Raw genomic sequence first — 27,512 nt, forward strand, 5'->3', positions numbered from 1 at the left:
GAAGAAAAGACAACATTAAAGGAGGTATTAGAGACATTTCAAACTACAAACTGCTTAAAAGGCTTACCTGGCTGATCGCCTTTCGGCCGGCATCGATCCGGAAATCCCCACACGCTGGAAGCACACCGCGACCTACGAAAAAGAAGGAAAAACAGGTTAGCGAAGACAAGACATTGCAGCGCTGCGCAAAGCGCTTACTTACCGCCTCATAGCGCGCCATCATTTACCGGCGAGGTCCAGTTTAGCCAGTTTGCCACGCGGACACTCCGCACATCTAAGGGAGATAAAAAGACACCTTACCAAACAGAGAAAGGCACGCAAGAATAACAACTCAATAAACAGCAATAAGACCTACTTGAAAGACATTAAACAGGCTGCTGTCAGTGAAGTAACTGGACCGCACACGCCCACGAAAGACAACGCGCCCCTGCCAAGAAGGCAGGATGGAGACTTCGCCTACTCCTACAACAAGGCAGAACTTCACCGCGGACCACACCTGGGAACCACTGAGAAGGATACCAGCGACCAACTGGCTGGGTGGCGTCCCCGTGGATACCAGGTGAGCGTAACAATACATAGGTGTCCTGCTCCGTAGGGGATCCCAGTGTCTTGTGCCGCTCTCGATGGCGCTTGTGGCCGCTGGTATGCTTGGGCGGCCATTAGGCTGCTCCAACACGTTCCGCCCAGTGTCCCGCAGCAGTCTAGTTGTTAGCAACGGCGGCTGTTGGAGGTACTTAGCTCTGCACCCTCCAGCAGCCGGTGCGTTGCAACCGTTGTAGTTAGATTCTGCTACCTTTGGTCCGCCGTGCTAGTTTTCCCTCGGTTCCTTTTTGGAACCCTGTTTCCTCCTCTTTTCTCTCTGCCGTGGCTCCTGGCGGCCCCCGGCTCTCTCGCTGGCGCTCTCGCTCTCTTTTTTTCTGCTCTCGCTCTCTCTGCCTTCTCCATTCTCCCCACGTCGGAGCTCTTCCGGCGTTGTTGTTCAGGGTCCTCTACCAAACCGCCCCTCGGCTCTGCTGTTCTTCCCACGCATCCTTGGAAGTGCTTTCCTCTCACTTTCCCTTCTTCCCTTATCGTCCAGCCTCCCTGCATTTTTGGAACATCAGCTACCTCCGGTCCTCTATTTCTGGACTTCTCATCATTTGTATCACTGCCATGAATTCTCAGTCTCCTTACGTCTTAACACCAGTGCAGCCCACCTACCTGAGGAGCGTTCGGCGTGGTGCAACTTACAGAAGCCGGATTCTACACCAGTCCTGCAGTCCACAACGGGTTTTTGTGCTGTGAAGTGGCTTTTTCCCCAACAGTCGATCCCGGAAGATGAGTCATATGTCTGCATTGGGGAAAGCATTCACTGTGGCTTCCTCCCGGGGTAGAGCTTTACTTCATTAAAAAAAGGACTTCCAATCCCAGCGCCCTCTGGCCCAAAGCAGTCCGGATTCCAGTCTCTCCGGTGAGGAGGAGGAGGAGAGTGGGAATCCAGGATGGTTCTCGCTGAGGGATCTGACAGCCAGATCATTGGTCCCAACTTCTCCTGTCATTCTACTTCCACATGGGGTTCTTCTAAGCACATCATCGGGCGCACAGCTCCTAATTGCCAATTAAAAGTACAAGTCATAGCATGCCCTATCTATGCACTTATGTGCACTTGGTACTGTAGACATGGGTGCAGAGACTACATTTGAGGTCACACTCTCCTGCAAACCCCAGCTTGTTCCCAGATGCATTGTCTCCGTTCCAGTTCTTCACACCCCGGGCTTAAATGTGTTACTCTCCCTCCCTGGCACTTCACAGCACAAATCACAGGGGCCTAGGGTATTCTGCTGTGGTCTCTCTGATAGATTGACGATCTATCAGCTTTATGGTCGGTCTGGGACTGACCTGCATTCTGGAATGTTGGGGTCTTGGGACAGGGGCATCTGGATTCTATAGCTTGGTGTTTGTACTGGAGGATGTCAGAGGCTTGTGCCCTCTTCTCAAGGGATAACTGCTCACAGGGAGCTCTCAGCCCCCTCATGACCTTGTATGGCGTACACGTGCTATTTGTATGAGACAATGACAGGTTTATGAATCCCGGTGGATTTGGCCTTCCACACTGCTGCCCAAGCTGCATCCAGCTCCTCCATTCACACACGTATTTCCATGTTTCGTGCCTGGGCCTACTGCCCCTGGCTGCAGCGCGGCGCCAGGCCTTGATTTCAAGATGGCATTTAATTTTCTAGTGCAATCTACCCCCAGTCACATAATAATCTATCTACAATGCAGCTTCTTTTGACCTCACGCACCCCCTTGACCCCCCCAAAACCTTCCCAAGCTCCTACAACACACTGTTAGGCCTCTGCCGCATTCAGAACCTCTTGGGCACCTTGAACGATGCCCCCCCACGCTTCCCAACAGTCCCCTCTTTCGTTAATCCCACATTAATAAACTGCCATGTGAACCTCTGTCTGTCCTCCTTCTCTATTTTCTCCCTTTCCAATCTCTCTGCTTCCAAACATGGCAATGTTCCTTCTTTGGGCACCCATGCTTTACACACAGAACATAAACTCTCTCCTGCTTGCGCGTACTGTTCTGGTGTACAGGTCATATATACACCCCCGTCCCCTGCTAGGTTTACCCAGTGTTCTACATAATTCTCTGGTTCTGGTGAGGGAGTTGTGATGGTGCCTGGGGGGTGAGGCGTTGCTCTAACCTAACCATGCAGGGTTTGTCAGGGTGATCTGTTTGTGCTGCACTATCTTTTGTACCACGTTGTGCCCCATGTATGCCAAATGAAACCATCATCGTTTCACTGCTAGGTATTGCTTTAGCACAGCATCGAAGTCCCATCTGGCAGGTGCAGAAGATCACCAACACAAACACGATCACTGGTAACAGTAGTTTCACGATCGCCCCCATCCACGATGGTGCCCAAGAAAAAAGGGTGGGAACCAGTCATTTCCCTGAATGCCAGCCTCAGTTTGCATGTGGGTTCCAAGAGTGTGCAGGGCCTCTATTATATGCGTGAGGGACCCATCATCGGTATTGTTTGGAGGCACATATGTGCAACATGAATCACCAATCCTTTTGCGGACCCTGCCTTTCATTGCTGTAAGCAAGTCCAGTACATAGCGGTTCTGCAATGTCATCAACCTGATTGCTCGCATCTCCATATTGAAAGCAATGATGCCCTGTTCGGTGTCGTTTGCCAGCTGTATCACTTCCCAGCGGATGATCTGGAGCCACTTGGCATTGGCAGCTGCTTGCACTCCAGGCAATAATAACAAAGCAAAGCATGTCTCTTCTTTGCTATACAATCTGTATTGGTCTGGTATTTCTTTGAGCAACTGTGCTGAATCCTGGGACAGGTAGTTAGATCTCTGCTTTCTCTGGAATTTTTCTTTGTTCTTTTCTGGCAGGATATGGAATATGGGCCACTGCGAAGGGACTGTGGTGGAGACATCCGACACTGGTGCAGTTGTTAGGGGCGGACAAGCCACCCTGTCCCACTATCAAGCCCTCCTCAGGGACCACTAGTAGAGCTGAGTGCAACAAGGCCAGCGAGCAGGTGCCCCTTGATTATGGTGGGAGGTGCAGAAACGCCTGCTGGCCATAGACCCAATAATTGTCCATAACTGCTGCTGTCCCTTTCTCGAGGTCTGGGATGTATGTCGTCTTGATGCACTTGTTGTTGGCCCCCACAAAGACATTTCCTTCATTATAAAAGCATAGTTCATATTCTTCTTGCTTTTTCACTTTTACTGGCTTTTCCATCGCCTCAATCCACGTGAGTTTGGCCACATGCTCAATCCAGTATTTCCAACAAACATCATTCACCTTTTGTATTACTTCTCCAAATCCCAAGGCCTCCTGTGATGCAGCTCATTGTTGTCTCTTGCCATCGGTTTGCCACAGATTTTACACCTTCCCGCCTCAGATATTGCCTCTATAGACACTGTGTGCTTCTGTGATTGCGGGCACACTGTAGTTCATCTGGGTCCATCACCACAAGCTGTATGCTCCGTGGCTGGAAAATGCTTGACAACCTGCATAATGTCAGATGGACCAAACACTGAGCCTTCAAAAGCGGAGATTCCTGCAGCATTAATACCTTGGGAGGCCCCAAAGCATGTGGTATCAAGGAACAGATGTGACAGCTCCCATTAACTCTCTTTTTCCCCACCGAGCTCATGTCTCTGTACCAACTGTTTCTGGGTGGTGCAAATCATCTATCACATCCTAACCTAATCCTAATACTAGTCATACTTGGGTCTTTTCAATTTATTTTAAACGTTTAGATGTGATACCGTGTGAAGAATTAATTTTGCAGTAATAATAAGAAACACATTAGGAAATAATAGTGACCTAGCCAATTTAGTTAACTTCCCCATTTGCTCCTGAGTAACATGTGTGTTAATAACAGCTGGGTTAGCTTCTGCACCAGCTTTGTTTTCATTGTCCTTTGTTGAAGAAATATTACCCATATTGACATGTGATGGAAATATCAAGTAGTATTGGGCTTCCCCTACCCCCCTTTTATATGCTCTGTACATGTAAAACTACATCCTAAATATATCCCCAATCCAGCCATAGATGAAGCATACAGTCCCGCGACACAATGCAGGACACAGATGTAGTTAGAGAAAAACGTGGGAAGATCCTGATTTTTAGGTGAACATAAATATTGCTCTATCCCAAATACATTTGTATGTGGCTGCATTATGTCAATAAAAGGACGGAAGATGTGCGGCAAACAGTAAGATATTTATATATATATAGAGAGAAAGAGAGAGAGAGAGAGAGAGAGAGAGAGAGAGCTACAGATGTCCAGGTGAAGATAAAACGAAAGTGCAACTTGTGCATAGCAGCATCAACAATTCATAAAAATAAACATGTTATGAAAAAGAAAATATTGCAAAACAGTGGGGACTTGCAACTTGTTGTTCTGTACATAAGCTGAAGAACATCAAGATATAAGATAAATCAGTCAGTGTTACTTACAGGTTTCACACATTTCATTTTTATTTGTATTCAACAGGTGCGGGAGGTGCGGCATGGCGGATCTTCCGGACCTCCGAAAGATATATCCAATACCACAGCTCTCTAACCTTAACCTCCAGAGGAGTGGCATAGACAACGATGATGGGACCTTGTACCTAGGCTCACTCCATCCGTGGACGAAATACTTCTTTTTTTTAAAAAAAAAATGTGTTTGGTTATAATAAACCTTTACAAAAATACAACTTTACTTAACATCAAATTAATTTCATACAACATAAGACTTTGAAATATTCTTAAGCATCTTTGCATTCTTAACGGGCTATACATTAGCCCCATATATTCACAAGAATTTTTAAAAATAAACATAAAACACTTAAACCCATTAATACAAGACCCTTTGGCAGTTCTAGTTTTAAAACAACCGTTATATTCAATGACATCATAAAGATATATCAATGCCATCTTAACTTTCAAATCGAGCAAGCTCTTCTTCCACAATCTTTAAAAAAGTGCCTAATGCTAGAATTAGAGGGTAATATGCTCCATTCATAAGTATGTCCCATAAAAATTCAGTGCAATCACCAAATAAAACGGTAACAAATTTCATCAAAAAATGTGAGCGCAAATTTTTAAAATGTGGAGACTCAAGCACCAGATGTTTAAGGCTTTCATAGTGTTCCATACAACTGGGAAACCTACATTCCATAGATTGCATAGTAATTGACAGACCAGTCCATCGGTGACAACGTTCCTTAGTGTGAAATTGATTCCTCCTAAAAAGCATGAATAAACTTCTTAGAATAGGACAAGGAAATATGGCAACATAGGGAATACCTGGTACACGTTTTCGTAAGAATTTGGCATATTCACAATATGAAGAATAAAGTTTCAGTTGATCTAAAGTGCATATCCAATCTTCTTCAAAGAATTTTTTTTTAACAAAACAGGTCGAAAGCATAGGTCATCATGTGATACCCCAAGTCGATCTAAAATCACTTGCATGCGGACCTTAAACTTATTAATAGATTGTTCTTCCTCTTCCATCAATACATGCAGATCTTTAAATAAACCATTTTTAGGCTGATTCAAAAATTATGTATAAATGGACAGCAAGCGCCATGAGACTCTGCATGATAACGATATCAGATTTAACTCGTGTCTAATCACGCAGTTAGGGATAGACAATGCCATGCGTAACGCTCCTTTGAGTAAACGACCTTGCAAAGAATCGAGGTAGGTGCTTAAATCAAAGGGGCATATATCCAAGATGTAAATAATGGCAGCTTGCACTTTCATAGTGAGAAAACCACAAAGAGGGATTAGTGAGAATTGGCAGTAATTGATGAAAATTAACTTGATTTGGCTTCCTAACGGACAACCTTTCTGATTAAGCCTCTCTTTCCAAATGCAAATGGAGGAGTTACAACTTAGAGGGTATCCAAGGTAACGAATCTCAGATTGAAGTTGAACTAAAAGATCGCCAATTCTCCATCTATATGATTTTATTTTTCTGCCAGCATTGAAAACAAGTATGCTTGTTATGCTAACATTAGGAATAAGGTTTAAATTATAGGCATATTTTTCAAATGTAATTAATTTAGCCTGGAGACCAGCTAGAGTAGAGTCCATTATAAGCATATTATCTGCAAATGCTAGCCAATGCAATTTAATAGATCCAATTCTTACTGGATACATCCTCAACTCTTTCCAAACCTGTCCCAAATCACAAAGATAGAGATTAAAAAGAATCGCAGCTAAGTTGCAGCCTTGTTTAAGGCCAATATAAGTTTTGATCGATTCAGTGATGGCACCTTCTTTTGAAAGCTTAACTTTGTAAGCAGTATTAGAATGTAACCTTATTAGCCAATATATTAATTCCGGAGGAAAGCCCTGTACATATAATTTGGATCCCTTACAACACAGTCAAATGCAGAAGATAAATCAATACTTGCAATGTATACCGGTTGTCCCCCTTTCTTCTTAGTATTAGCAATGATGTGAGACATCAGAGATGCATTCAGAGAGGTGCTGTCACGCTCACCTGGTCTCCACGGGGCATAGCACGTAGTCTTATGACCGAGATCTGCACTGGCGTAGTTTTGATGGTATACCGGTGTCCTCTCCATTGTTATCTCCCCAGGCAGCGTTCGCCTGTAATGTTGAAACAAGAAGTTAGCTATGAGTGGGTTGGATTGGTCCCACTACCTGCCACCTCCTGATGCCCGACTCCTCTCCTGCTCACCTATGAGTTTGGTGCAGTTGGCGCTCCGTCCTGCTTGACCTTCAGCAGGGGCGCGGTAGGCTCAGTCTTTCCCTGGGTGCAGTTACTTCTCTGTTCCAGAGTGCTGTTGCTGCTTTTTCGAAATACTTGGATAATCAGGTGAGTCTCTATCTCAATAACAGCTTGGCATAGATGCTCAAAGTCTTATTGCCCCAAGTTTTTAAACGTGTTTGTCTTTATTACAGACGCAGTTCCGTGCGGACATCCGGAAGAAGATTCGACTCTCCTCGGATGCTGAACTGGTTGACTCCAGTTGAGTATTGGCGCGAATGAGTGGCGCTGGATGACTGAATAAATGTTTGTTTGTATAGTTCGCGGCTAACCTGCTGTTTTCTGTTCCCTTTTGCAGGCATGGCGCGGACCCAAGATGAAGAATAGAAGAACCGCTCTGAAGAAAGCCGGAAGATGCGGAATCCCGGGTGAGTATCGGGAACCTGCATGGAAGTCATTTTCCAACAGCGGGCGGCGATCAGAAAACCAGCTGGAGATGAGACCGATGGACGGAATTGTAGGTAAGGCCTTTGTCGCTGTAGTAACACCTGTTCTTCTCCTTTTCTTCTTCCAGGCACCGATGGATGGAAAGCACTGATGGGCATGGCTGTTGCAACTCAAGGACAGAGCAGACACGGTGAGCGTTACGCTGTAGGAGTGCAGAATAACGCAAAGCGTGTTCTGCTTGCAGGGTGTGGCTTATATAGCCTTGTAAGTAGTTTCAGGTAAAGTAGTCCCTTTACCACACCCAGTCTCTCAGGAAAAATAGTCCCTCTGCCACACCCTGGATTATACAGAGGGCCCAGCCCCACTAGGCAATCCAGTTGTTCTATGAGTTCAGCCTATTTCATGAGCCTGGCGCCAACGGCGCCACGACTGAGTCCATGAGACTCTGGGGAACTTCCTTGGGGCCTGACAAGTCCTTCTGGGTGACCGGGACTGGGATGGGCCCAGCAGCTCCAGGGGTTTTTGAGCATGCACCATGACAGGTGTCCATCTCCTTCCTGAATCCTATCTGTTCTTTTGCAAGGATATTAATTTTTTACAGTAAAGTTTTCAAGCTCGTGCAGTAAGAGATCTTAGCACTGGTATCAATAAGTGATATGGGACGATAATTGCAGGGATTCATGGCATTACCATTCTTGTATATTGGGACAATCAATGAAGTACCCCATATCTCAGGTATGTTACTGGTTTTCAAAATTAAATCAAACTTCAGCTTAAGTATAGCTGCCCATAAAACAGGTTCAGATTTATACATACATGAGGGAATACCGTCCGGACCTGGTGCATTTGAGTGAGATAATTTATTAATTTTTGATTGAGTAATATCCTCCTCAGACCAATTCAAAAAGTCCAATTTTACTGAGTGATTCAACACAAACGCATACCACCTGAAGCGAGCAGGAATGGAGAATTTCTCTGATATATATGAAATCCATATGTGCTCAGGTATTATGTTTAGGTTAAAAGCTGTTTTAACCGGAGAGGTATTGCGTATAATAGACTATATATTTTTCGAGTCATGTAAACATAATTTGCGCACAATTTCACAATTAAGCTTATTGGACTTGGCTTTCTGCACAATTCTCAATTTATATTTAAACAATAATAAACTTTATACTCCACGTAAATCAGGTCGCCTCGTAAGAGCTGGAGTGGTGGTGACGTCACTGAGGTAGATGCAACGTTGTTTGGATCTTCAGACCGTGGTGGTGCTATCTGTTTGGAAATACATTGTATTGCTTTTGTTAAGGCAGAAAGGTAATAACAGAACTCATCCCCTTGAACGGGCGCAGCCTTGTGAGCATCTGAAGCTCTCTTGATGGGAGATAGGCGCGTGTACATTCACCGGCCCGTTACCTCCTCATCTGGTGATAAATGGTGATCCTTACAGGCCTGCATGCTCATGCTAAACAAAGTCATTGGCAAACATTGCACCCAGTTCTTCTTTAAAGTGGTGCACCGTTTTCTCAATTTGCTTTTTAAGAGGCTGTTTATCCGTTCTACAATCCTGTTGGTCTGGGGGTGGTAAATTGTGCACATCCAGTGCTTGATGCCATTGTCGGATCTTAATACACCGCACACTTCCCAGCGAGGGAAAACCTCTCCGATCAAAAATGTGGCTGCACATTTGGCATCTGGATGTGCACTAGGACCTGCCTCCACCCATCGGGAGAAAGGACACACGATCACAATCATATAGTGGTAGCCATTACATCTTCACGCATGTCTGCGTATTCAATGTGCAACTTGCAGAATGGTTCCGGTTGGGTCAGGCAGGGTACCTCGAATAGTTCTCCAAGGTGTGACCGGTACTGTAATATTGAGAGGTAGTGCACTTAATTACCATTTCAGTCAGTATCTCCTGCAGATTGGGGACAAACCAGTCCTCCTGTAAATCCGCAGCAGTATGTTGTTTCAGCACGTGAGATGGATGGTGCAGCTGGTTGAAAGCGACTAGTAGCAACTCATGTGGCATGACCAATTTGCCTGTAATTTCCTAGCGCCACAATAAATCAGTCGGGGACTGCCTACACCCTCTTTTCTGCCACAATTCCTTCTTTTCCTGTGGGGGCACGGTCCTGAAACTCAATAATCTTTGCAATTGGTAACGAGTTGTAGGATTCAGGTAATTGCGCTCGTCCCTATGCTATTACAGGATATTTTGAAACACTGGGAACAGGGAGAGATGCTGCTTGTTACCGAGTGAGACCTAGTTTGTCATTGGTTTGGGCGCTGCATTTCACCACCGCTGTCATGGAGAGTTGGGAAAGCGCATCTATTAGTTTATCTTGCAATGCTGTATGTTGTACTGGAGGCCCGTCAGCCCTCCTAAACCCTCTCCGCTTCCATCGTGCCAGCCTTAAATGCACCATACTCTATTGGCCTTCAACAGTTTTCACCCCTTGGCTCTGAGAGAAAATCTACCATGCAGACAATGTATTATGCAGAAACTGTACAATCCTACCAGAATTTGACAGAAATGGCAAGGATTTAAGCAACTGCCTTACGGCCCGTGGCTATCTGTCACAAGTAATACGCAGTGCACGCAAGAGAGCCTGCAACACTAACAGACAAACGTGTCCCTTAAAACAGTCTCGAGACCAACAAGTAGAGAAGATGACATGTGTGACGACCTTCTCACCATTAAGTAACCACCTAAGAAGAACCATTCTACGCCACTGGGACATCCTCAAAACAGACACTTTTCAGCCTCCCAAACCACGTTTTTGCATTCAAGCCGAACAAGAACTTAAAATATTGCCTTGTCCATATGTATGAAGCACCACGAGCCAAGAAGGACCCTCAGCTGAACCTTTGGAACCTCTGCCCAGTAGTGGGACATTTCAAGTGTGGGGAAATGCTCCATATGTGGGCTCACAAAAGACCTCAAAGAGATAGACCTCTACGAACTCCAATGGAAATACAAGGCTTTCACCAACTGCCAAAGCAAGTAGAGCATATACGGCATCAAATGCCCCTGCGGCCTTATCTATGTTGGCAAATGCAAGAGAGAAATAAGGCAGCACATTTACGAACACAGACTTTGACTAAAAAATCAAATAGCCGACAGGCCTATGGTGGCACATTTTAAAGCTAAGAATCATAAACACACAGACATGTTCTGGTTCATCATCCAGACTGTAACAAACCCACCTCGAGGAAGTGACCGTGATTTGGCACTCAGAAAAACAGAACAGAAATGGATTTATCCCCTAGACTCTGTAAAGAAAGGACTCAATGTGGCGATTGAATGGAACTTATTTTTCAATTAGCAACAATTAAGGGTCCACTAGGTACATCCTGGTTCCTTTGACCATCAATGAGTTGGCACCCGACCAGCCTCATCCCTAACTGATCAATGGCCTAGTAAATCGACTTAGAACATGTAGCAGACTAATTCAGAGGTTGTGCACATATTTAATCTTCATGTCTTTTAATAAGTACAGGTTGGATTTATTTCAGTATTCGTTTAATTCATGTATGGTCTGTATAGATAGCAGTTAATTTAGATAGTCCCTCTGTGTTTTCCTTGCACATGGACCACATCTGACTCTTCCCAGTTGTTATTCATCACTTGCAAGATGAATTTGCACATAAATCTTAATAGATGTTGCCAACCCAGTCCTGGTCCTCCCCCTCGAACAACCTGCTAATTTCTGCACAGATTGACCGGAGTTCCCACTGCATTCCATTTACTCAGATCGGTCTGTTCAAAACACAGATATGTCTGAGATTCTGCTGCAAATAAAACATTTTGTTCTTTAAGATGGCAACCAGATATGTTACATATGCCTTTGTGCACACCACAATTTGTTTTTATTTACGCAAACGTAACTGTGGTGCAGCATTTACAGCGTCCGTCATCGCCTAGCAATGCTAGTATGACAACCCGGCCACACAATAGTCAATAATGCTCGCTCAATACCGTATGAGCCCCTTCTGCCCTGCCACGCATGCGCAAAATGGAGACAGCGTGCTCAAGACCCAGCGTCCAGACAGACGGTTTGCTTTCTTAGTCAAACAAGTAAGTAGAGCCACCAAATATTTCACAACATTTCTCAATTATAGATAGCCTACGCGTTGCTATCTACAGCACAACGCGGCTCGGCGTCTGTGTTGCTTATCAACCAATCAATGGTGTTATCAAAGCTTGCCTCTCCCAGCTCCAGCTTCAGCCCTCACACTAACGTGGCGCCTCTCTTCTTATAGGGACACAACTTGACAAGGCGTACACACGCGCAATTATGGCGCCACACACCTTGTTTCAATTTAAATGAAACACGGACAGTTTATTACTAGTATATAAATAAGTGTTGGCCATGTTTGTAAATTTGCGGTCTGAACCAACATGCAGGCCACTCCGAGAGTAAGGATGGTATACAGAATTGCCCATACAGTAACTTGACAGGCACCTCTCTTTTTACAGAAGGCTTCTAAATCATGCGAAAGCTCGCATAACCTGAAGAGAACCACGAAGTACCATCTAACAGGCCTGGTCACCACGCAATCAGGTAATTCTCAGCTCTTCTCCTGTAAACCTACAAGCACAATCATATTATTGAGCCCAAGCCGCCCAGTAACGAGGAACCCGCTGTCCTCTCTTGCCCCTCCATGCAGCATTCATCAGCTCATAAGCAAGACAAATTAATGCATTGATGACAGGTCCACACGAAAATTGCCCAAGACGCACAGAAGTACTAGAATGTAGGTAGTGACCTTCAGTCGTAATGGTACACGGTACCACATCCAATTGTTTAGGTTGCCCTGACAGGTATACTCCATTCCAACATCTTTTTATTTTTGTTTGTTTTTATTCAGAAAACACTCCCTCGTTCCTAACAGAGAGTCCAGACTGAGATCACATCGCTTTCAGCAATACAGTCCTGAGGAAAGCACGGAGGATAGTATATGCATTAAAACTGAAACCACGTCCAGATATCCCTGACCTGGAAACACAAAATGTGTCGACTTCTTGAAGTGTGCTGATAAAAAGTACAACACACTAAGTCACTCCAACTACTAACCTCACCACATCACTGTGTCCTTAATCCCATTGTGTTTAAATGATTTGAACTCATTAGAATTGCTGTTCCATTTTGATTCATGTGTTGTTTTTAAAATTGGTGTTTTTGTTAAATCATGAATACATTTTTGTTTTACCAGATCTATACCATTAACTGTTTTGTAATGATAGAGTGATTAATACTTCCGTCACGCTTTTGTTTCCTACCTGTATCTAATTGCGTTAAAGGCTGGGGTAACCTGAACTCACTTGTATTTTGTTCCCATTGTCTAGTCCCTCCCGAGTCAGGCCCCGCGATAACAAAAAAGAGGGTCTTCACCCATAGCTTTACCTACCTAGGCACCATAATGGTGACACCGACTGAGTCAGCGTAAACAGCCACGCATCACCCTTGGGACGCTAGAAGCGTCTCACTAAGCGCTATAAGCTCTGCCGCTTGGGCTGAATAGCATGGGCAGACTCTTGCACAATCACTTCATATTCTCTGTCCACCAGACGGACAACCACTGCACCAGTTTGCCTCAGACCAGTCCCATGACCTGTCAACAAAGGGAACCCCCCATCAAGTGGGCTGTCTTTTGCTTTTGGGATGTCCTCTTCTTCTCCCTCTAATGTCACGCAGTCATGCCTTGCAAGGTCTTCGTCAGTACACAGTTCTGTGAGGAAGGTGGCAGGGTTTACAGTTTTGCAGCGTACTATGTGTATGTGTGTTCTGGACAAAATTACTTTGTATGGGGATGCTCGCTGTGAGAAACCAGAAGGTGTTTCACCCACTAGTCCCCGGGAATCTGTCATCCAGGTGGCAGGACATGGCCATCGCTTTTGGATCTAGTTCTGGGGGTGGACCAGTGCGGGTGTATCACTGGGTGAGGGACTTCGGGTAGTGGGAGTGGGACACCAGATGGTGAGACCCAGTATCCCCTTCCCTGTAACACTTTTACCCCATCCTACCCGGTCGGATATTTAGGAAATCAACGCCCTCCCCTTTTACAACACAAACACAGACAGCTTGCGACTGGAGAAAACGGACTAACACCCGAGCCGTATACCTGACGTGTCCCAATACAATGATCAGGCAAGGTCAGACAGCTACTGACCATAACACACACCTGACTTCCATTACACTTCCCCACATGGATAAAAGGTGGACTAAGAGCGCACACTCGGAGTGATGCAAAACACACGAGGAAAGCGCAGTTCAACACGAGGAGAAAGACGGCAAAGCCGAAGGGAATCGCAAGGACGGACGTTCCCTTGACCTTATGGACAAGGAACTGTTGCTTTTACAAAGCCTCGAGAATAGAAAAGCGTAAGACCAGGAAACCAGGCTGAGGAATCCTGCATTGTGTGTCAGAGGTACCCGGGGCCCTCCCGCATTGACAATCAAGGCGGGGAGGATCACCAGCTGCTATGGTACTGTCCTTGGCTCCAACAACAAAGTAGTGTCAGTGAAATCAACACCTCCGGTGAGTTGGGGAGACCAATACAAGACCGGTCTGTGTTGAAGCCAAGGTTGCAAGCAGAAATATTGTAGGGTGAGCACTGGAACAAACATTGTATGAAACACGTGTGATATCAGCACAAGTAAAGTTGAACTGTAGATGAGTGATTGAACTTTGAAACCAAGATACAATACCTTTCACAGAGTGGTCCAGCACTGCGTGGGTCCTCAATCGAAGGTCTCTGTAAGGTATCCAGCTGAGAGTAAGTGAAAGAGTACCAAAGGATTATGAATCGAAGTGGTCCTGCAACGGGTCAAGTAAAATCCTGTGCACAATCGAAAGTCTTTGATGTTGATACAGTAAAGAAAGTTGATGGCAAGTATATAAATTGGTCCGAGCCTGGCGGAGGGAGACTGACTGAAGATTTTGTGTCAAAGTGTATCTGAGCCTGGCGGAGGGGGAATCGGGGTGAACCGTGAGTCACCCAAGAAATTGGATTTGTGAAAATCCAGAGAACAGTGTGTTAAAGTGGATCTGAGCCCAGCAAGGGGGGGGGGGTCCGAGGTAAATAGTAAATCCCCTAAGAAAAGTGCTTATATGTGAAATACATAAAGGAAAGGAACTTTGTTTGTTGCATCAGGCCCTCTGAAAGAAGAGACTTTGAATAGCAAAGAGACTTTGGCACAGACGGCCATGATGTTGAAGTTATAACCTGCACCCTCGTGCTAAAGAAGCCAGAGACTCTGCTAAGCTTGAGTGTGCCACCTTGTCTCATGCTGAAAAACGTGGGGAAGGGAAGCCAACGGCTTGAATATCCTGACATATCATTTCTTGAACACTTTCTTTTGCATAACATTATTTCCACACTATTTGTATTTAGAGGTAAGGATTGGCAGTAGTTTTGGCAGTATAGGCCCTTTGGCCCCTTTATTTTGACAAGACATCACTAGGACTGCCTTATTATTTGATGGTGGTAGCTTGCTCCCATCTTTAGATTTTGGATTAGATAGGCGTTTTTCAAACCCAATTGATTGTTCAATAAACACCCTTGAACTGTGGTCACTTGTGTATGTCTTACTGTTGATACCATGCCTTCCTTATACCACTTTGTGGTGAGAATCGATTTTGATCGCTCAAGGATAGCAAACACTGCATGTTCCACGTACAGTGTTACAGAACAGCCCATAACAATTGTTGAACTTGAGCGCAGCAGCAGCAAGCGCCTGTTCGCACAGAAACTGGCCCTGCATCACTGAATCTAGCACTCCACTGTAGTAGGCCAATGGCTTGTGGCCCATAGTGCTTTTCTGCGTGAGCACTGCAGTCATCATTTGACCATTAGAATGGGAAAACTGATCGAATTCTTGAGTGAAGTCCGGGTTTGCTAGCACTGGTGTGGTACAGATGACCTTTTTTAGTTAAAGCTCGTAAGCATCTCTTCCGTCCATGCTCTCACTCCTTCCTCTCCACACTCAACCATTCCCCACAAATCGCCCTCCCCGTTTTCCCACTTCCCCCTTAACACACCCTCTTGTTTTTGTCGCCCGCAAGAGGTGTACTCACATCTGCGTCTCACATAAACTCCTCTGTCACAGGGTCCCAATAACGGCCAGACAAGAATTCTGTGGAAATGGCTCTCGTACACCACTGCGGGTTGCGCGCTTGGGACTGGTCACTGCAGATGGGCTCAGCCCCTCCAGAGGTGCGGCCTGGAAGCCTCTGTCTTTCACAGAAAATCTGGGATGACGTTGGGGTCCTCAAATATTTTGAGAAGCACCTCAACACTCACACCAGAGAAAATACACCCCACTAAGTAAAAAGGCCCAGCACACCCCTTGCAAGGAGAACAAGGTATATTCTCATAAAAAAGACAGGTATGCGATAGCAAAGAACTCTGCTGCCACAGAGCGCTCTGACAACATCAAGGTGGGCAATAGTTTATAAAGGTACAAAGCGTCACAGCTGATGTACATCCCATAGGTTACAAATCCACGTAGCTGGTTGGTGTGACCCTATACAGAGGCGGCCTGCTCCATAGGGGATGCCAGGTCATTGCTCTCAGCTTCTTCTGGCCAACGTCTTCCACATGGGGTGCTTCTTAGCACATCATTGGGTGCTGTAAGGAAGGCATGGCATCAAAGTAAGACAGACACAAGTGATCACAGTTTAAGGGTGTTTATTAAACTGTAATCTAACCCTAAATATAAGATGGCAGCAAGTGATGACCATCCAATAATAATAATACAGTCCTAGTGGAGTCAGGTCAAATAAAAAGGGACTATACAAAAAAAATATTGCTAATCCTTACCGCTATGCTATAAAATAGTGTGGGGTAATGTTTCACAACAAAAGAAAGAAGTGTTCACAAAATGATAAATCAGGATGTTATCCCCACGTTTTTAGCACAGGACAAGACAGGACATTTGAGCACAGCACACTCCTGGGCTTCCTTGGCACGAGCTCACAGTTCCTTTTCTCTATATCAGGGCCTTCTGTGACCAAGTCTCTTCTCATGCAAAGTCTCTTGCTTCAGAGTGCCTGATATGTCAAAAATAACAAAACAAAAGTTCCTTCTGTTAACCTTCATGTAGGGTGATTACTCTTCGCCCTTGGATCCCCCTCAGCCAGGCTCCGTACCTCCTCTTTCAGCATTAGCCTCTCAAAGCACTTTGCCAATTGAAATAGATGCTTCCAATGGGCGATCACGTCTTGCTGGGTCACTCTGTTATTCTATGGTAAGTGCGTGCTTTCACAATATTACAGATCGTACAGCGTTCCCCTCGGCTGGGTGCAAATGCCCGTTTCACAATTCCCTCAGTCGGGTTCACAGTTTCCACAGTTCATAATTTATACAAAGTGTCAAGGGCTTTCGATAGTACAAGGGGTTTGGTTTGACCCTTGCATGACCACCTTGACACCTTATGGTGGCTTTCTGTATGGCCTCTTGGTACTTGTAGTTTCACTATTTTCCTGCTCAATACTTTCCCTGTTTAGGAGCGGGGTACCCGCCAGAGACCTAATGAGCACCCACGTGGCGCCGGATCACTCTATCTCTGGTACCAGGTTCATACACAAATGTCCTCTGTCTCTTAATCTAATGTTGCTCTGCTGAACTCGTTGGTGTTCCTTCTGCCACTGGAGTCAAGGACGGTACCACGATGGCAACCGCATCTGCTGCCCTGGAGATCAGTGCGGAAGGGTTCCAATTACCTCTGACATCCATTACACCAATCGCCAGCTGCGATTCCTGGTCTTCTTTTGCGATTCCCGGTCTTCTTTTGTCAGTGGCTTTGTGGGTCTGGGTTGAAAAGGGCAAGGCTAATTCCCTCCTTGACATCCTTTCAGGTCTCAACGCCTTTCTCCTCCTTTTGAACTGCCGTCCCGGAAATGCTGCTTCCTCGTGCATTCACCCTTGCTCAGAGTGTGTTCTTGTGCTCCACCTTTTATCCAAGTGGGGAAGGGAAAGGGCAGCCAGGTGTGCGTAGTTGTCGGCAATTGCCTGATTCTGTCTGACACTTGTGTTGGAACATGTCAGGAAACCGTCTCTGGTATTAGTCCTTTGTCATGCACGGTGTGAGAAAGTGTTTGTGTTGGAAAAGTGGGTGCAGGGGGCTAAGTGTCCTGCTGGGATGGATGGGGAAAGGGTGTCATAAGGAAGGGGATACCACATCATCCCCTTTCCGTGTCACAATTTCACTGCCTTGAGGCCCCCCATTCAGGTGATCCTCCCGCACTGGTCCACCTCCAGGAACTGTATCCAATAGCGATGGCTGTGTCCTGGCCACCTGGATGACAGATCTCCAGGGACTAGCCGGTGAGACACTTTCAGGTTTCTCACAGCACACAGCTCCTGGTTGCCAATTAAAAGTACAAATCATAGCATACACTATCTGTGGCCTAATGTGCACCTGGTATGTAGACATGGGCGCAGAGGCTGCTTTCGAGCTCCCACTATCTTACAAACCCCAGCTCGATCCCAGCCACGTCAGCGCCGTTCCAGTTCTTCCCACACCAGGCTTACATTTGTTACTTTCCCTCCCTGACACCTCGCAGCACAAATAACAGGGGCCTAGGAGATTCTAATGTGATCTCTCTGATAGATTGGCGATCTAACAGCTTTATGGTTCTGGTTGATGGTCTGGGACGGACCTGCACTCTGGAATGTTGGAGTCTTGAGACAGGGGCATCTGGACTCTATAACTTGTGGTTTGGTTTGGGGGAGGTCAGAGGCTCGTGCCCTTCTTCTCGTGGGATAACTGCTCACAGGGAGCTCTCGGCCACCTCATGGCCTTGTAGGGCACATTCTTTATACGTGCATTATGTCAATAAAAGAACCGAAGATGTGTGGCAAACAGAAAGATATATATATAGATATAGATATATATATATAGAGAGAGAGAGAGAGAGAGAGAGAGAGAGAGAGAGCGCTACAGAAGTGCAGGTGAAGATAAAACAAAAGTGCAACTTGTGTGTAGCAGCATCAACAATTTATACAAATCAACATGTTATGAAAAAAACAATATTGCAGAACAATGGGGAGTTGCAACTTGTTGTTATGCACATAAACTGAAGAACATCAAAATATAAGATAAATCAGTCAGCGTTACAGGTTTCACACATTTAATTTTTATTTGTATTCAACATGTGCGGGAGGTGCGGCATAGGGGGCCTTCCGAACATCCGAAAAATATATCCAATACCACAGCTCTCTAACCTTAACTGCCAGAGGAGTGGCATAGACAACGGTGAGACATTGTATGAGACAATGAGAGGTTTATAAATCTCTGTGGATTTGGCCTTCCTCACTGCTGTCGAGGCTGCAACCAGGTCCTGCATTCGCACAAGTATTTCCATGTTTCGCGCCTGGGCCTACTGCCCTTGCTGCAGCGCGGTGCAAGGCCCCGATTTTAAGATGGTGGCTGTGTTCCAATATGGCGTTTCATTTTCTAGTGCAAACTACGCCCAGTGACATAATGATCTATCTACATTGCAGCTTCTATGGACACCCCTCTGCCCCCTACTACCTTACCAAGCATCTACAACACACTGTTAGGCCTTTGCCGCATTCAGAACCTCTTGGGGGCCTGGGACGATTGCCCCCAATTCCCAACAACAGCTTCTGGAAATGTAATAGAAAACACTATACTGATGGCACTACACACTGGTACGTTTACATGCAATGGATAGGCGTAGACCTTCTGCATGCTGAAGGAACTGTGAAAGGAAAGGGAGCTATGTTCATGTTCTGTGGGGATCCCCCCAATTACAAGACTTTTGGCTAGAGATTAGATATATGCTTGAGAGAATTGTTGAAATCCCAATACCAAACTACCCTTTTCTTCTGGTGTTGGGTGTGAATGATGATGAGAATAAGATTGACATGTCATCTTTGCTTTGTATTCTTGGTGTGTCTTTAAGCAATGGGCAAAGAGCTATCCTTCTGGTGGTTAGTGGTTGTCAAACGTTAGGGAAATTCTAGCAATGGAAAGGATTGCTAAAGCAATTAAAGGGGCTGAATTGAATTTTGCAGCATTTGAGATCCTGTTTTTAGATATGCATCAAATGATTTATAGGTCTACGCTTTTCACAATGACGGTGTGCATTAGGATTTGCAGAATAAGGCTAGCGTTAGAATGAGGGAGGGAGAGGATATAAAGTATGGGATAGGGTGTGCAAACTTGGCACTAGCTAGGGTCAGAATATGTGAAGTAAATATTATGGTGTTTATTTTATTTATATATCTTTATTGTCATCACAAAAAGCATCTGCCAAACAGCTTGAAAAGCCGACAACAATTTTAACAATCTGATCAACAAATGTATAACTTTATAGTACGAAAGAAGAGAAAAAGGACAGAACAGAAATCAACCCATGTTTTCCCCCACCCTCCAGGGAGCCTGCACTCCACTCGGTCAAAGGACTTTTCGGCGTCGATCGATATCAGTGTGGGTCCTTCTTGCGCATCTGTGATAGAAGCCATGAGGTCTAGAGTTTTGTGGACATTGTCAGACCCTTGCCTACCAGCGACGTAGCCAGCTTGGTCGTTGTGTACCAGTCGGGGGAGAACAGTACCCAACCTTTTAGCCAGGATGCTAGCGTAGACCTTTGCATCCACATTTAACAACGAAATAGGTCTATAGAAGCTACAGTCTATCCTGTCTTTCCCCACCTTGGGTATCACTACAATTCTGGCCTCTGTAAAGGAAGGGGGGGCTAAACCAGACTCCAATATACTATTAAAGAGCAGGGCAAGAAACTGTGTCAGAGCACCCTTAAATCTCTTATAATCTCTTATAATAGGCTGGGGTGAATCCGTACTCCAATGCAATAGTTTTGGCTTATAGGTGGCACTTAAGCATCACCTTATAGCCCAAAATAAAAAGGGATGGCAACCCATGTTCGTCATCAGTAAGTGGAGGCCAGAACCACCACAAATCATACCTTAGTCCTCAACCCTTTCACAAGTACCCTCCCTCACTCCCACACAACAACAAGGGGCAATAATGGTGGTACCAGAGTTTCAATCTTCCATATCTACAGGTTGCCATCACACTTTTTGTCACATATTGTCAAGACAGCTGACTCCCTGAAGACTAGTGGACTTTCCTCCAGACCACACCCCACAAACAGAAACAAAATCACTGCTGGGCGGTGGAGTCCGGAGAAAAGGTGGTTGAGCAAAACACGGCTTCTCCCAGGCTGCAAAGGAAAAAAGGTTTGGTTACACAAGTTAGAAATACCTGTCACTGCTGATCCTGCCAAACCCAGTTTTCCCCTTCAAGCATAGAGAAGAGATGGAAGGGACGCTGGACCTACGTGTCTTGCCAGAATCAACAAAGATGCACCCAAGTCAATAGGTAAGAGATCCACATAGTACCAAATCCGACTACCAGGTGTGTAAAGGTTTCTAAAAGGCAGGAACACAACAAAGAAACACAGGTCTGCAAGAAGCTGACCTGAACGGAACAAGGGTGCAATCTACAGGAAATCCAACAAAAAAGAGCCAAAAAGAATAGTCCAAGTATCTGTATCCAGAAGGACAAGAAACGCAATCCAGCAAGCAGAGCCAAATTCCAAAAAAACAGAGATCCAAAAAACACAGCGTATTCCAATGCCAATAAGGAGATCCAGGTACGAAATCCATGAAGGAACAAGCCCGGGGTCTAGAAGAAACAGGAAATCCGGGTGAGGAAAACAACAAACACACAGCAAATGCCAATTGCTGGTAAAAGCACAGTTGAGGATCAATGGGGCCGGCTTCTTCTTCTTTTTGCTGATAGATTTGTATCCATCAGCTGTGATTTTTGGATAACGAGGCTTGAGCCTCATTACACCATCTTCTCGGGTTGAGTGTATAGTCATGGGTTAGGATTCTTCTTGGTCTGTGTGGAATTGTCACAGTAGGGCTGGTTTCACACAGTCTTGGCCGTAATGGGCCGCGTTTAGCGGTCAAAGGGGTTTGCAGTGGTGGCAGTGAGTCTTCTGATCAGATGATTTGGGTTCTGATCCAGTCCTTGGCAGAAGTTCTTACTTAGCTTCGCTAGATGTTCGTCCAACATCTCGATGTCCAGGTCTCTGTGAAGTCCTGCTATCCTTGTGAAGATTGGCGCTCTGGACGATATCCGCAGGGCCTTGTTCTGGACTATCTGAAGACTCTTCCAATGTCGCTCATGGCAGGTCATCCATGCTGGGGAGGCATATGTCAGGGTAGGTCTGGTGATTGCCTTGTAGACGTTGATCTTTGTCCAGAGGGGCATGGACTTGGTCTTCAGGAGTGGGTACAGTGCTGTCATATTTCCTGTTGCCTTCTGCTGAGTATTCGTGATATGGCGTCCCCTGTTGAATTTGCTGTCCAGGTTCACACCGAGGTAGCGGCTGCTGCTCTTTCACTTGATGGTTTCTCAGTTGGGGCTGATGTGCGGATGCTCCTTGATGTTCTTTCTGGTGAACAACCTTGCAGTTGTCTTGCTGATGTTGAGTTATATCTACCAGTCACTGTACCAGGTTGAGTTGGTATCCAATGAAGCTTGCAGGTTCTTTGACACTTTCTTTTCGCTGAATGACTGGGAGATGACTGCAACGTCATCCGCACACAGTGCCATGTCGGTCTTGTGGCGATCTGTCGGGATGTCGTTGGTGAAGATGTTGAACAGGAAGGGTTAGAGGTTCGATCCATGTAGTACGCCTGCTTGGATGGGGTGTGATGAGGACATCTCAGACCGTATGGCGACATGGAAGGTGCAGCCTCCGGTAGTTCGGAAATCCCAGGCCAATCATCTTGTGCAGCAGTCCCTTGTGCCAGACTTGGTCGAATGCTTTGGCGACATCCAAGAAGATGATTCCCGTGGACTTCTTGATGTTGATACCGTGGCTGATGGTGTCCATCACACTCTGCAGCTGATGGGTTGTTGAATGCTCCTTTCGAAATCCAAACTTTTCCTTTGCTAGTAGATTTCTTTCAGAGGCAAAGTCGCTGAGTCAGGTGAGGAGGACCTTCTACAGGAGCTTCGATAATCCAGAGAGCAGGCTGATGGTGCGATAGTTTGCAGGATCCCTCAGTGGTTTGGCCGGCCTTTGCAAAAACGATGACCCTTGCTTCTTACCAGGATCTCGGAAAGTGCTGGAGCCTCATGCATGCATTGAAGATCTCTGTGAGCTGTTCCATTGATGCCGGCGAGAGGTTCTTGATTGCCAGGTTGGTTATTCCATCGCTCTCTGGTGCCTTGCAGTTCGCCAGCTTCTCTGTAAATTCTGCTACCTCAGAGCTTGTGCACTCCTTGATATCTTCTTCAGGGCAGTGGATCGCAGGCATTTTGAACGCTGCGTTGTGTCCCCATCAGCACACTGTGCAACCGGATTGGCTCCACATCACGGGTTGTGCCAATGTCATCAGCTGCACGTGATGCGTAATGGCCGTCGGTGCCTGCGCTGCCAGTATGCATAGTGCAGGGCATGTTCCTGGTCGCCCAGACGCCACAGCAACGACCACCCCCGCCAGCTGCGGCAGTGCAAAGAGCACCAGCGGCGGCGGGCTTTGACACACATGACTACCTGCACTTTATTAACTCCTACTGACACATCAAACTTCCTGTTTTCTATGTGTTTGATGCATTCCACATTCAACGTTAAATGGCCTTCTACCAATGTTTTCTCCTCCTTTCCACAATGCAATAGATCTCCTGATTATTCCAGAGGCTGTCCCAAGATTCTACTTGTTCCTGTGCTAAACGTACATTGTTTTTATCAGTACATTTTAAACTTCTCGATGAAGCATCATTTTTAAGGGGTCATTTTCCAATCTCCGGTAACCGAAAAAAAGGTGTAAAATCAGGGTTAAAATTAGCATGCCTTCTTCCCACCTATTTTTCGGCTCTGGTGGGTTTGTGCATTTTGTTGGCAGGGAGAATTGGCACACAGGCTGGCATTTGTGTAGCTGCTCCCCATCTGCTCTACTTTCCATAAAGTGATGCATTAATGGCAGCACTTCAATTTGATGCTGGCTTTAATGCACAGGATTCTCACAGAATCTGGCAGCTTTTAGCTACTTGCTAAAATCTGGTGCATTCCGCAGGAAAACATGTTAAAAGATAAAGCGCCATGCAGAGATTGGGGGAGGCTGAGGCGATTGCATTATGAAGTCCAAATAATGAACGTAAGACAGAGGTCTGCCCGATTTCTGTGAATTGTCTGCACTTCATAGTGCAAACAATTGCATTTCACAAAGGGATTTGTACTGCACCGTTAGCACAAAGGTTTGCGGTTCCCTTACTAACACAGAGAGAAGAGTGAGGACCAACATTCCAAAGATGTATTATTAAAGATACTGTAAAATGCTCTCTATTTGCACCTACATTGTCCCTCTCCTCATGCACCTGCTTCTCACTTTATATATAGGTATAATCCTTTCACTGTCTCAAAGTCAAACCTTTTGGCTTTGCCGCCTATAGTTTCAGTTTATGCTAGACCTTTACCTTAGGAGCTATTTTGATTTCTTTAGTGCATTTCCTTTCACTTTTTGTGTACTGTGTGTTTGTACAGTTTATGGATTTTCGCTCTTAAACAACTCCTTCTACCAGCCCAGCTCATTTTTAACATGTGCATTTTCTCTTCTGCTGTTCAAGCTCACAGCCCTGATTTGTGGATTCATTATCAAACTGAGGAACTGCCTGCGCGATGATGGATTCCTGCGGCAGCTGTACACGATCGGCCTGCTGGCGCAGTTCGAAAGCCTCCTCAGCACATATGGTGAGACATTCACGACCTTCATGCTTCCAAAGGCTTTAGATTATTTATGACGTGCCAGGTTCAGCTTTATGAACCCGGAAGTTCTGTAGGAGGTTTTTCATACCTTCAAGGTGCTGCTCTCGAAATGTCGAAATGTGTTCATAAATTGAATTGCCAGGTAACTGCTTTAAACGTCATTGTTGGAGGCTTTAGTAGCATAACAGATCATTATAGAAAATACAGACGTTCTCTCTGAACATTTCCGAGACGGGTATTTTAAAGTACCTCAACATAGTAGCGGCTACAATAACAAGGCATACATTAGTTGTACAAAGGCATACATTAATTGTGCAAAATTGATCAGTAGAGGCTGCTAAATAAAAATATTTTGATTGGCAATCCAATGTATATGATTAGCAAATGTGTATAGTCTTACTTTTACTCGGGGTTAGTGCAAGACATGTGGCCCCTGTACGGCAGCAGAAGCTCTAGGGGTTTTCAGGCTTGCTTCACCACTGGTGCTTTGAGAGGATGACTTTTGTAGGACATGTGATCGAACACTGCTACCCATGCACATTCAACAGGGCTTCTAGGGCCTCACAATGATCACTGATGCATCATTGTTTCTGGCAGGTGTTCACTTCATATGATATGTAAATGCAAGCGTGAGTCTGTCGATAAATGTAAAAAAGAAGGTGACCTTATTGTACAATTCCTTTTGTTGTGTGACTAATTCTTGAATGCACATTTCCCAAACTCGGAGGATGTTTTTTACAGCTGCACATTACTTTGCATTCTAGTTCTTGTAGTTTTCAATTCAAAATGAGAATGTAAAGCTATGACCATATGATTTGTTCTTAACATATTTCTATGCAGATTTATATCTTTTTCAGCTTGGGTGATTGTTTTGCACAGATGACTTGAGACTTGAAAAAAACCAGAGTATTCTTTAAAATAAATCAAACAACCAAATATCTTCCCAGCTTTAGTTGGTAGAAATAGTTAAGTGCCTTACGTTAAAGACTGATCTCAAATCCCGGCTTTACCATTATCTAAAGTGTGTGATCATTGGCAAATCATTTTATTTCACTGTGTGTTACCTGCCAAAATTAGAAAGACCCTCAAGCTATTCACTTCACATGTGAATACTACACAAAAAAGGTTGCTCCCGGTACTGCTTCATATAAAACAATAATAAGGCCACTTGTTAGTCTGCACATCAAAGTTATTTGTAGCTTGGCTTATTTATGGACACTTTGTGTAATGCAACTTACCATCATACCATTGTGTATCAAAAACTAAATATGAGGTCATTTGCTGTGATGTCACTTTCAGTGATGTCAATACATTTGCCAATGAGGGTAGGATTCATGTATTTTTTCCAGATAGCTATACAAATTATAAACCTGGCAACTTTCAATGGAAAGCAAATGTTCACGTTAGTCATGAAAGTCGGATGTCAGTATGCACATGTTCTATCAAGTTCCTATCATATGGCATGTACATTAATTAAAAAAGACCAGCCTATTCTTTGCACACTTAGTCCGGACTATAGAACCTTGTAATAGCAGGTTTAACAATTATTTTAGCTTTTGGTGCTGTCATTGAATTAAGATGGTGCCCAAATAGTAACCTGTACATTAACCACAGCAACACATACTTTGGCACCACACCTTTGCACGAGCAATGCAAACGTTTACATGCACACAGACTTCAGCCTTACATGTGCACAGCCAGCCTTTCACATGTAGCATAGATTTCCACACACACGCTATGGCCTTTCATATGCATGGACACCAATGATTCACATGTGCACACTCAGCCTTTCACATACATGGACTACAAATCCTTTCATATGCGTGCACACAAAAGCTTTTTGCGTGTGCACATGAAAGCCTATCAAATCTAATGACATTGCAGTCTGAGTGGAATGTAGAGCTCAGCAATGGTAGGCCGAGAAGAGAGGCAAATTAGAAGACCAATGATTTCGGAAGCAAGAGACATGAGAAAGGAATACATGAAAGAAAAGCAACTGAGAAGAAATGAGGGAAGATTGACCAGAGAGAAAGTTATAAAGTCTGGTGGATAGATGAGAGAGAAAAGTGAACAAGACAAGTGTAGAAAAGCAAAAAAGGGTGCAAAAGTGAGCAAACAAGTAATACAATAGGAAAATGCTTTGGAACAGAGGAGGAAGGAATGACAGATAAGGGAAGGGTTAACTCATTTACTACCATCCTGACAGCAGCTCCCTCCCAATATTTTCAGGCACTACAGGCACAAGCTGCCACACAGCAGACACTTTTATCTGCAGTTGCCATCTGCCAAAGTGCTAATTAAAAGTAAGCATTGGGGTCAGCCTGCATCCCTTCTTTCCTTTGTATAGGCCCTGTGCTGTCCTGGAGCCTAAATTAATAAACATGCTCATCTTCTCTGAAATCACATTGCACTAAATGCGACATGATGTATAAAATGAAAAGCAGTTAATCATTCATATATTGTGACTTATTTTATGCCTTGCCCAAATTGTCAATGTACACAAATATGCCAATCAATATATGTACTGATTCATTGTACTAAAAATCCGAATTATTCTAGCAATATATAATTTAACTAATGCTTTTAAGTACACAAAGAAATTCTCGATACACATAATCATGTTTAAATTCACTTAAACTTAAGTATGTCACAATATCACGCTCTTAGCAATGAAAATGGCTATCACACAGGATGATGTCCTGCGTTTCATTTTTTAAATAATAATAAAGAAGAGGGAGGTGTAATTTTGGAGTTTTTGTGGTGCCCAGAGTTGTTGACCTATTCTAGCCATTTGTAGCCTTGTACGAATGCCTTTACTTAGTTTGGTAATGTGAAGTTGGGAGCTGGTATGACATTGCCATGGGATGGGTCTGTGTCTGGGGGCTATTCGATTGAAAGGTTCTGTTACTTTTGTTTTAGGCTTGTCTAATTTCGATTTGGTTACGCATTGAAAGCACAGATTTTTTGATTTTTTTTTCCTTTGTTTCATGCAGTGCTGTAATATGCTTATTTGCCTTGGTAAGATGTTCCC

The 27,512-nt window shown here is 44.8% G+C and overlaps 1 protein-coding gene across 16 annotated transcripts in view; it reads left to right on the forward strand.

Moving 5' to 3' along the window:
• INPP4A (inositol polyphosphate-4-phosphatase type I A) overlaps positions 1 to 27,512 on the forward strand; it is a 2,396,889-nt gene that overhangs the window by 1,777,192 nt on the left and 592,185 nt on the right. For all 16 annotated transcript variants that reach the window (XM_069636670.1, XM_069636669.1, XM_069636663.1 and 13 more), the window contains one exon: positions 24,343 to 24,466. In XM_069636670.1, coding sequence (XP_069492771.1) covers positions 24,343 to 24,466 — 124 coding nt within the window. The remainder of the gene's footprint in view (positions 1 to 24,342; positions 24,467 to 27,512) is intronic.

This window comes from Ambystoma mexicanum, chromosome 7p (assembly GCF_040938575.1).
Source record: "Ambystoma mexicanum isolate Mex_15411 chromosome 7p, UKY_AmexF1_1, whole genome shotgun sequence".
NCBI lineage: Eukaryota > Metazoa > Chordata > Amphibia > Caudata > Ambystomatidae > Ambystoma > Ambystoma mexicanum.